Source organism: Enoplosus armatus, chromosome 13 (assembly GCF_043641665.1).
Source record: "Enoplosus armatus isolate fEnoArm2 chromosome 13, fEnoArm2.hap1, whole genome shotgun sequence".
NCBI lineage: Eukaryota > Metazoa > Chordata > Actinopteri > Centrarchiformes > Enoplosidae > Enoplosus > Enoplosus armatus.
The window spans coordinates 6,098,160-6,109,525 of record NC_092192.1 but is presented as its reverse complement, the minus strand read 5'-3'; the positions used below and the strand labels follow the sequence as shown (position 1 = coordinate 6,109,525).

At 41.0% G+C, this 11,366-nt stretch overlaps 1 protein-coding gene across 1 annotated transcript; it reads right to left on the bottom strand.

Annotated features, from left to right (window-relative positions):
* Positions 1 to 3,472: 3,472 nt before the first annotated feature.
* Positions 3,473 to 7,998, bottom strand: rabgef1 (RAB guanine nucleotide exchange factor (GEF) 1). The gene is made up of 9 exons (XM_070917470.1): positions 7,874 to 7,998; positions 6,723 to 6,914; positions 6,379 to 6,584; positions 6,017 to 6,183; positions 5,842 to 5,923; positions 5,525 to 5,657; positions 5,259 to 5,350; positions 4,341 to 4,597; positions 3,473 to 3,892 (listed from the first exon to the last, which is right to left on the bottom strand). Exons 2-9 carry the CDS (start codon positions 6,899 to 6,901, stop codon positions 3,473 to 3,475), a joined length of 1,536 nt encoding a protein of 511 aa, XP_070773571.1. The 5' UTR covers positions 6,902 to 6,914; positions 7,874 to 7,998.
* Positions 7,999 to 11,366: the final 3,368 nt, after the last annotated feature.

The window sequence follows — 11,366 nt, the reverse complement described above, 5'->3', positions numbered from 1 at the left end:
TTTAAACTTCAATAATCAGATATTCAACGAGGTTTGTCCTCAATGATTTCATCGGTTTTCACCAGGATGAAGCTTGACTGATGCTGCAGGGGTTATTTTTAGAGAGATTTTTTCATCTTTTTTTTCCCTCATAGACTGACCTATTGATCCTCATTAGATAGTGAAATATTAAAAATGTATAGAAAGTGGTCCATGTTTTAACTAATAGGTGAAAAATGAATCCCCATATGATGAGTCTCATGATGTTCTGAGAGTGACTCTGCCAGTCTGATGACCCCTGACCCTGAGCTTGTCCCACAACAACCTTATAGCCTGATCCACTGCTGTACGTCCAGAGCTGGGACACCCTGCCAAAACAAATGAACGACCCCCAAGAAGACCACCCATCTACCCTGCTGATCTCCAGGATGAGAAGTCTGTCAGAGACACAATATGACTGAAGTATTTCACTTTCTTCTTTATTTCACTCAAATGAAAAATGCAGTTAATATTATTTATATAAATTTCCAACAATTAGCATCATCCACCATAGAACATTCACCTTCCTTTAACTGGTATTAATCATACTTAGCTTAGTTTTTGGTCCATTTGACGATTGCAGCTTTCAGTTTTATTTAGCCCAGTTTTTTTAACCTGTTTCCAGACCAATTTCATCTTGACAATTTGAAGGAGATTCGTCATTACACTTAAATGTATGAAACATTATTGTATCATGAAATGTGTACACTTGGCTCATAAGTAAAAGTTTAATGAATCTGCTTTATATATAGTTTTGCTTTTAGCAATTGTTTCATAAACAATAGTAAATAGTGCATTTGTTTGGGACTATTTTCAACTGCGGATGAATATACATTTGGGGCGGATTAATACACATTTGGCATTTACAGCACTAGATCAACTAAAAATACTAGCGTGTGTTAATTGTAATGAAGGAACATGTCACTCAGTGCAACACTGATGTGTTTTTAATAGTTTTTGGACAACAATGGGGCTCTATGGCACAGGAGAATAAGAAGTATCAGGCTTAACACACAATACTTGTTACTAGGATCCGTTTATTGTTGTTTCTGTTTTTAAGGGATTTGTTGACAATAAGAAAAATACAGAACATCACCAGACTTATCCTTTAAAGTAACTTTCAATTAACTACTGTGTAGCTGCAGTACAAAAGTTCTGTGTGCAGCCATAGCACCAGTCATGAGTCCAATCACATGCTATAATGTGTTAACACAACAAATCATATGAAAGCTGATTATTGATTTGACTCTCTCTACTCATGGTGCCTTTACTTTACTCCCAAATAACAGTACACTGGTCTTTAACTCAATTCAAGAACTGATGTTAAAGAACCAAGTTAGCTATAAGAGTTGACAGGGCAATTTTAGCTAGCTAACATCATGTAAGTCAGGATTAGGTAAACCACACATGCAAACAGGGCTCCGATACTCTTTGCAGTTGAGTAAATATGGTAATTTACAGTAATCAAACATTTTACATACATACAGTATGTTCACCTGCTGGTCATTGAATTGAAAGTGCTGTTATTTAATTTAGTAATACTAAAAAGATCCTCAACTCAATGAATCAACACAAAAACGAAATCAGTAGTCAGACAACAGTGTTTCAACAGGCAGACAACACAAGCTTGTTTTTACACGCAACATTATACAGCACATCACAAAATGACAAAATAAATCACTATTTAACATACATTATTAGTATTCGTTCATATAACGTGCGTATTACATTCTGATTCAGTAAAGAGATTAATATGCAGAATCCAAGCCAAAATACAGTAAGTTCTAAAAAACACAGTACAGTAAAACATAGTGTGTTTATAAAACAAACTGAAGGGCCTCTTCAAGTTAATTTGATACTCGACAATAATGAGAAAATGTGGTCTTGTTCCAGAGTGGTTTTGTGTTTCCTCTAAATCTGTTGCAGCTGGATTTCAGTTCAACAAACAGAAAGAAAAACAGCTGCGCACAAAATATTTAACACAGCAAGAAATGGGATTATTAAAACCAACTCACCTCAAGCTGAAACACAAACACATCACTTCTATACGGATGTACTGGCTGTAAAACCTGTTTTTCCTTTGTGCTGTACTTGTAACAGACACACCAGAAAATGTGGTTACTAAAACAGTGACAATTAGCAACTGTGACGAAAGGGCTTGATAACCTTAAAGGCCCGGTCTCACCAGAGGCTTGGTGTCTCCATAAGTTCAATAAAAATCCAAGAAAGCCACACAAAGAGTGAAATGTATTATGTATTAAAGCATTACTGGGCAGACAGGACTCTATCTTCAGTCTTTCATTAAGACATTTGTACCTAACATTAAACGTTAGCTAACGTGCTGATAAAGATTAGCTTGTTGATATGGTGAAAATTTCTATATTCTATGTATATGATTTGAAGGCAGTATGATCAAACTAACAACACAAGAGAGGTTCATATTTTCAGTTTCATTCGAGCGGCTATATTATATTAGAATCTGTTTCACAAAGTTTTGTAGGGCTAACATAAATATTAGCTTCTCCAGCTGGCTAACATCACCTGTACTTTCTGTAACGTCCTGAAAGTTGTATTTTTTTATAGGTTATTTAGCATGGTATTTATTTCACACCTAACACACTACAAGAGAAAATACTTGTCTAGTTGATTATCAGACAACACATAGAGTTAGACCCTTCTCGTGCTAGCTGATGAACTACTAGCTGGCGAGCATGACAGCTAACATGCTAGTAGGCCAGAACATGCTAGCGTCAGTCACAATATCCCTTTGTGGGTTTTTTTCAGTTTTCTCTGTACTGTGTCAATTACTCCCTCCTGCCATTGTGTTCCCAGGATTGTACATCGTTTCATTTAATTAAGAGTTACTGAAGACAGGAAAAATAAGCTCCCCGCGCTAGCTAGCTTGCTAACTGTCAGGTAGCAAGCTAGCTAGCTTGGTCGCTAATAGGACGATAAGTTCACACAGTTTATTCAAGAGATATATACCATCAGCTCCGACAGAAGAGGTTTAATAAAAGTAAATGGTGCAACACAACTAATATGCTACATTAGCTTATTGCTTATTGTTTTTAAATGACATTGTGAATTGTAATGCTTTTCGTTGCCTATGTAAAGCACTTTAAATTGCCTCTGTGTTTGAAATGTGCTATGTAAATAAAACTGCTTCGCCTTGCCTTACTCCACTTTGGACTCTCCGTTACATTGAAGGTCAGCACCGTCCAGACAACTTTCTATTGGTCGGTGTGACTTCGCATGTAAAAGTCGACATTGACATGAAAGATTTGTGCAGTTTTCACTGTTATAAATACATGTGTAACTGGGCGTTTAAAGTGCAGAAGAAGCTCAAAAAGATGAGGCTCCTAACTATTCAGGAGTGTATGTGGGTTGCTACCATCAAACTCAAAACACAGACCTTGATGTATGTGAAATGTTTTTCCTCCCTTCGTAGACTCCACTACCCAGCAAACACCTGAGGCGTGAGGGGTGGAGGCAGGTTGTCATTGTCCACGTTGTTGGCATCAATGGCAGAAACTGTGCGAGGCAGAATCTCTAGAGGGTATTTTTCCAGGATGTTGTGTACCTCCCGCTGTACCCCCTCGGGCCAGGAGAGGAGGTCTGCCTGCAGGCTCTGAGCAGCCTCCATCAGCGTCTCCTGCCGGCTGCTGAGGCCCGACAGCAGCTCCAGATTGTGGTTGAGCTGAGCCAGGACGGGGTTGGTGGCAGTCACGCCAAGTGCCGCACCAGTGTCTGGCCAGTCACCCTCTGAGCTGTTGAATCGCGGTGAGGCTTGGCCTGACATGTAGCGCTCAAATTCCTCTGGGGAAAGGTTGAGAGACTGAGCGTCCAGCTTCTCGATAAAAGCCGCTGCACAGCACTAAAAAAACAAAAGAAACAAGAAAGTTCACATCAACCTGATTGACACGAAGCCAGATGGCCTAATATTAAAGAAATTTTTTTGGGAAATACGCTCATTTGCTTTCTCGTGGAGAGTGAGAGAGGATCTCATATCATATCTATTTGTTAAAATAAGGCTGAGGCCAGCAGCAGGTTAGCTTAGCTTAGCTTAGCATAAAGACTGGAAACAGGGGGAAACAGCCAGCTCGGCTCTGTCCAAAGGTAACAACTTCTGCCTAGCAGCACCTCTAAAGCTCACTATTTGACATGTTTGCTTCTATTCGTACAAAAATGAATGGATTCATTAGGACACAGCTCATTTCTAATTAGCTCCACCTTTTAAGTTTGCACATACAGTCCCTCCGTGAAACTACAGCTCAAACTGGCCCTGACAAGGATTGAAGTCGGAGACGATAGAAAAAACAGACCAGGTTGGTGAAGTAGTATCCGTCCTCTCCGGTCATCAGCCTGCTGGGGTTACAGAAGCGGGTGATGTACTGGATGTTGGACTGGAGTCGTGGAGGGTTAGCCTTGAGCACAATGTAAATGAGCGCGGGGAGGAAGTCGTCAGCTGAGGCCGGCTCATTCTTGGTGATCCTAATGGCACTGAAGATGTGTTTACTGCAGCGTGTGATGCACCCTAGTTTGTCCCGAGGAACCCTCTTCGAGTCCATCTCGATGACATCTGGAACAGACAAAGACAACAATCAACAAAATCACTCACTTCTAAAATCAGATTCCTGCAAAAACCATCAAAGGGTCAGTACACCCAAATTACAAAACCCTTGTTGATAATTGATTCAAGTCATTGTGAAGCATAATAGCCAAAAAGTCACTGGTTCCAGCTGGTTTTCTTAGTCCTCATACGACAGTAAATTTAATATCTTTGGGTTTTGGACCATTGGTGGGACAAAACAGGGAATATGAAGATGTTAACTTGGGCTCTGAGAAACTGTGATGGGGATTTTTCTCTAATTTCCGACATTTTATAGACCAAAAGATTAATTGATAATGAAAAGAGTCTTCAATTGCAGCCTTCCCTCTCGTGTGTTGGTGAATAAGAGACATTGGAAAGCACTTTTATTTCTGTTCTGAAGTTAGTTGAAGTTTGATTGACAGCAGCAGGCAGGTGTCTGTGTTACACCGTAGGGAACCAGAGACAAAGTAAACAAGCTTGTGCTGTAGCCTACATGTTAGCAGACAGCATGTTGTTAGAGGTACTGAAGACTGAGGACCACACCAGCATCTAACTGGACCCAAGTGACTGTAGCAGGTACGTTTACATGCCGTTTAATGTGCTGCAGCTGAGCAGCTAATAACCTGTTGGTTCAAGCACACGCTCTGACCTGTTATTGCTTTGACCACATTCTCAGAGACTTCGGGGATTTCTTCATCCATTGACACGCAGAGCATCTGGATGGTCACCCAGTGTAAGGCCCTGCAATATAGAGAATCAGCACAGTAAGCCTAAAGCTTTTTTTCTTTCATATGATGTAACCGTACACATTTGTGACAGTCACTTCCCCGCTGGATGGCAAACACGTGCGGTCAGCAGCTGCCACTGTGCATTAACAAGTAAGAAAAACATTGTATTGTTCCGAGGGAGGCCCACCTTATCCTCGTCTGTGTGGCCAAGTCCTTCTTCTCATCGTCAGTGGTTTCCGGACAGAACACGCTCTTATACAAACGAGTCATTATGTACTTTTCCACTTGGTCCATCACCTGCTCCACAGACTCTGAAGAGCCTGGAGAACAAACATTTATCGGACCACATTAGTCAGAGCTGAATCAATACAGAGAGCCAGATTTAAACACCCAGCTGGATAATCCTGCTTGCGCTGCCATCTAGTGGTCGCTACATACTCGAGCTTTACTGAGAACTTATAGATGGAAGTGATTGGAAGTGATGGAAGAGACCTCTGAACCGACCTTTAAAGTGACTCATCAAGCGGTCAGCCATGTTCTGGTAGAAATCCTGAACGCACTCCGACAGTTCGTCAGCACCCAGGTCCTGACAAGACAAGAAGTTAGAAGGTCAGATCAGTATATTGATCAGGTCATGAAATCCTTTTATTACAAAGACTATTATTATGTCAAATCAGACCTTCTTGCTCGACATGTTCACAATGAAGGCTCGGCACTGCTTATGGATCTCCCGGCCGGGCTTCTGGAGGTTTTTCAAGAAGTCCACAAAGTCCTTGGACACTTGGTCTGTGTCGAAGCTGGCATGGCGGCTGATGGAGGGGCTGGTTGTCTTACCCTCTTGGGTTTCTGATGAGGAAGAACCACATTTAGAAAAAGAAAATACTTTTGGATACCTATCTGATTAACGTAGCTTAGCATAAAGACTGGAAGCAGGGATAAACAGCTAGCCTGACGTTCTCCAAATTAAAGAACATAACTACCGACAACTAAAGCTCACTATTTAACGTGTTATATCTTGTCTTGTTGTCTGCCTGAACACACCTTTCTTGGGAGCAGTGCGTGATGAGGGGCTGAAGAACTTCTTAACAGTGGTCACTTTCCGTGTCTTCTCATTGGTCTTCTTCTCCTCAAACTTGGAGAAGGGCCCTAGTGAGGCATGCCCTGGGTGTGGTTGTGGTGCTGTGGGGTGGGACTGCGTCTGGGCCCCATGACTGCTGGCATATGCTGCCTCCTCCTCCCGCTGCAACCTGGAGCCAAGGACATTCGACAGAGCAAATGCCAAATATCAGTGGGGGATTATAATGATCAGGAATAACATAACAAATAATATACTGTACTGCAATGCACTGCAAGGGCAATTGCAATGATGCAGCAGAAGGTCTTACTTTTCTGCCAAGGCCCAGTCGTCCTGGATCTGTTTCTGCCGTACCCGCTGGTACTCCTCCCTCCAGCACTTGGAGCACAGGCCCTGCCACGCCGCGTTGCCATAGTAACCACATCCCTTTTTACACAGCAGGTCTGATTGGTCCACATGTATGCCCCGTCGCTCCGTCCGCTGACTCATGATGCTGGACAACCTGGAATGAGAAATTCATCATCTAATTTAATAGTTTATTTGTGTGCGCTGCTGCATTCATCTCCGCTCAGCTGCCTGCACAGTGTATTTATTATTATATTATTACAGTTTATACGCTCTCTCTCTCTCTCTCTCTCTCTCTCTCTAAAGCACAAATCTCACAGTTTTGACAAAAAGCCTTTTCCACATCATGTCGATAAGGTACTAGACATATAACTCCAAGTGGATTCTTATATGTCTGCTGGAAATAAAATGTCTGCAAACACATTAGTCACAGCAACTTCATAAGTTGGTAGTTAAAGGGGCACTCTATAAAGTTTATGGACTTGTAAGAGACAGCTCCACTCGACTTTATAGTTAGTTTCAGCTAATTGTTTAGCTGTCCGGCCCTCAACTCCACTGTTTTGATTCAGTCTCACTGCTCTCATAGAGTCATTTTGGGCTGCAGCAGGCAGCTGTTTTCAGAGTAAAAGCTGACACAGCAGACACACACAGTTAGCAACTAGCTGGTGAACATAGTGGAGCGTTTAGAAGCTAAAGAGCCAGATAGTCCCCTCAGGAGTTGGTGGAGACCAAAACAGAGCTAAAAGAGAAGGAATATTGAATTCACATTCACCAGGTGACCAGAAAACATGACTCCAAATGAATTATGTTGCTCCTTAACTGCTGGATGTGTGAATAAGCAATTATTTGCTAACAAGTTCACCATATCAACCTAAAGGTGGTGATATCTCCGTGTTGTGTTCATGGGCTCATGTTTAAGCTGCCCCAAAGTGGCCAAAAAAATGTGTAATTACAGGTTGGAGGTAATAAAAGTACATTTTGACATAGCGCTTGTCTATAGGACAGTACCACAAAATTAGGTAAGAGCCACCTTAGTGTTTATTACCAAACAATGCGCAAATAATCAAATTACCACAACGTAATTTCCTAGTAATATCAATAGTAAATGATACATACACAACTTTGGATCTTTGGGGGACCCTCAGGGTCTGAGGCCTGCTTTGCCCAGCTGGCAAATTGGAGAAGGATCTGATTCACGGTCTGTTATTGACTTCTAGGTAGCTCATCTGGGAGCCTGAACAGGATACAGTGTACAGAGTGGTGGGTGGGTCACCTGAAAGGTGTGTTAGTAAGGTGTTATTCCACCTCAAGCCTCCAGATCAGCTTCAGTGCTCCTTGTCAAGTCTCTGAATCTCCACTGGAGGAATTAAAACGGTTATTATATTATGATATTCCCTCATGTTGAGTTTTGATGATGGTGATGTGGAGCAATGTAGCGGCAAAAATCTCCCAATTTAGTTGAGATCAGGTGACTGTGAAGGCCATAACATATGATTCACATAATTTAAATACTTTATAAACCATTCAGTGAGCCCTCCTGCCCTGTGTGGACGCATCTGGCCCTCAACCATCATTCATTATGTGTCTCCACTCATTTCTTCAGGTTTTTCATTCAATTTCTCACTCGTCTGCAGGTCAGTTAGCTGAAAATGTTGCTGAATTTTATAAAGCTATCACATGGTAGTAAGTTATCCGAGAACATGATGCGCACAGCCTTATCCTTTAACATGCAAAGTACCTACTGTGCTGCTTTACTACTCACCTATTATGTTTTCACCGATCACCAGCAGGAACAGACCTCCTCGTTTCTGTTATGAGAGATGACGAACCTTGGAGGGTCAAGACAGTGACGTTTCCCTGACAACAACACGGAAGTCTGGCGACGATATGATTTCACTGAGATTAGAAACATTTCGTTCAATTTATGATGTTAAAGCGGGACCAGAATTATTGTTCAGGAAAACCGTTTCACGAGAGAGTGTTGTTATAAGTGTATTTACTTCCGCATCAGGGACTAATTTTCAAGGATTGGTACATGTTGTCATGCGGCAGCGGGAATGGCACTAGCTAGTGTCATGTGACTGAGTGCGCAGGGTGAAGAGCAAACATTATCAGACATTTTGAAAAGATGATAGATAGATGATCTGTGTCTGATCTATTTATAGTTTATTAACGATTCATTAAAGAGTTACCAATGCACCATCAGGTTCGTTATACACAGCGTTTCATTGTTATCTACATTTTGATTGCTAACTAATTTATGTTTTAAGTTGTATGATATGACATATGATAAAAGTAAGAATAATTCCACTAGATCATGTTGGACTGTTGCAGAGTTAAGTTATATTATTATTAACACAATTCTTATCATTTCATTACCATTTACAGCACTGTGTCTAACGTTTATGTTACTTACAGGTAGTGGTGGAAAGTAACTAGATACTCAAGTACTGTACTTAAATACAAGTTTGAGATACTTGTACTTTACTTGAGTGTTGTAATTTATGTTATTTAATACTTAATACCACTACAATTCAGAAGCTAATATTGTACTTTTTACTCCATCACATTTATTTCATAACTTACTTTGCAGATTCAGATTAATAATACAAAATATAATCAACAAATAAATGATAAATAATGATGTAGGCCTATTATGATAAAGATAAGAGTTAATTAATCCCAAGGGGGAATTTCACAAGCTACCCAGCAGTATATAAAGTACCTTAAGTCAGCTTCACCTTTGTTAAAAACTGCGCCTTAGTCACAACTATTTTTCATTAGTTTTTTGGTATGTAAAGGCAAAAGTGCAGAATAAAACCTGCAGCCAAAGGCAATCATGCCCTGGGTGGTGTGGTTGAGGTGCTAATTAACTATAAACAAGGCCAAGTACATAAGAGAAATTGTTTGACATTTTGGGAATTATATTTATTTGTTTTGTTTTTGTTTTTTTTGCAAAACAGGATATTAAGATCGATGCCACTATCATATTTGTCCTTTAAATATAAAGCTACAGCCAGGAGACTGTCGGCTTAGCATAAACACTGGAAACAGGGGTAAACAGCTAGCCTGGCACCTCTTAAACTCAGTAATTGACACGTTACATCTCATTTGTTAATCTGTATAAAAAGTGTCGAAATGAAGTTGTGGTTTTACGGGGGGGGTTTGTGTGACTGTTTCTTACTTCCCTGAGTCATTGCTGGTTGCCTGCTTTAGCTGCACAAACTGCATGAGGACAGTTAGGCATGCATTTACACATTTTCCATTTACTCACCCTCACAAAACAGCTACAGTTGGTCGAAAGACAGTCAGAGGCTTTTAAGTTATTTCTGGACATCATTGAACAAGCTCACTATCTTTTTGACTTTTACTTGAGCTGAAGTGACAGTGAGCTGGCTGCTTGCTTGTTGACATTAAGGTTAATGTTCAGTGCTTGTGTCTAAATGCCAATCTGATTACAAAAAGTGAGGGGATTTGAGTTTTATTTATAGGCTACATTTAATCGGAAACAGATGGTTATTACAGGCTTGCTATGGCAATGATTGTTGTTTCAATCATTTCAATTTTTGGCTCTTTTCCTATGCTGACAAAACACCATCGAGAACACTGTCACACTTCTGAAATATTGATTTTTCATGGGTCAGTGTTTTATGCTATTGAGCCACGCTTAAATAAATCCTGCACTTTCGACCTTTGGCAGGAGAGATAGAAAACTGACCCAATCTGAGTGAGAATGACAAAGGAAACATGTGACAGACAGGCAGCGATAAGTCTCTGTAAAAGTCTTGTTTCACTCTGCAGGTCAAATGACGGATGAAGATCAGATCTTTAGACCAGGTCAAGAAATCAATCACTTTTGAGCCCATAACTGGCAAAAGAGACTGACTGTAAATTATGATTTTATTCATGTCTTCTACTTTAATTGTCTAATGTTTGTGAAGTTCTCGAGGAAGTACAAAGGGGCGGGTGCTCACAGGCACACATTTTTTAAAGGAGCCCTTCAATTATATATTGTTAGTGACATGCAATGGTCAAAATTATTTATTTCAACCGGCATTATTATTCAATAATTTTGCCTACTGTAACTTTAATACAAATACAAATAGAGCGTGTTGTGGTCGTGCTGATAACGCCATTCTGACTCGGGCAAATAAACACACAGAGGGTCAGAAACACAGATAACGTGTAGACCTGTTGCACACAAACGAACACACACTGGTTCGACAGACAGATATAGCCATGATCCTGATGGGTCGCAGTTTGTGTCTTCCTTCTCCAGCCACCGTCCAGGAGCTGTTCTCTGTGGCTCGAGATGCCAGCATCATCCCTGATATCTCCTTGGATCCTGTCCTCACCACCTTCCTCTCACTGGACTCCTCAGCAGCACTGCAGCATCAGTATGCCTTCTTACAGCGGAGCATGAGCAGGGAGCAGCAGGCTGCATTCAGCCTCCGTTTGACTGGAGAGCTGGGAGGCAGCAGCAGGGTCACCTATGGAGGAGTAGGGGTTGTTGCTCTGGCTCTGTCCATGATTTTTGACCAGGTTGCCCAACAAGTAGGTAAAACTTTTTGGTTTTGTCTCTGCAGGGTACAAAACGCTCAGAAAATGC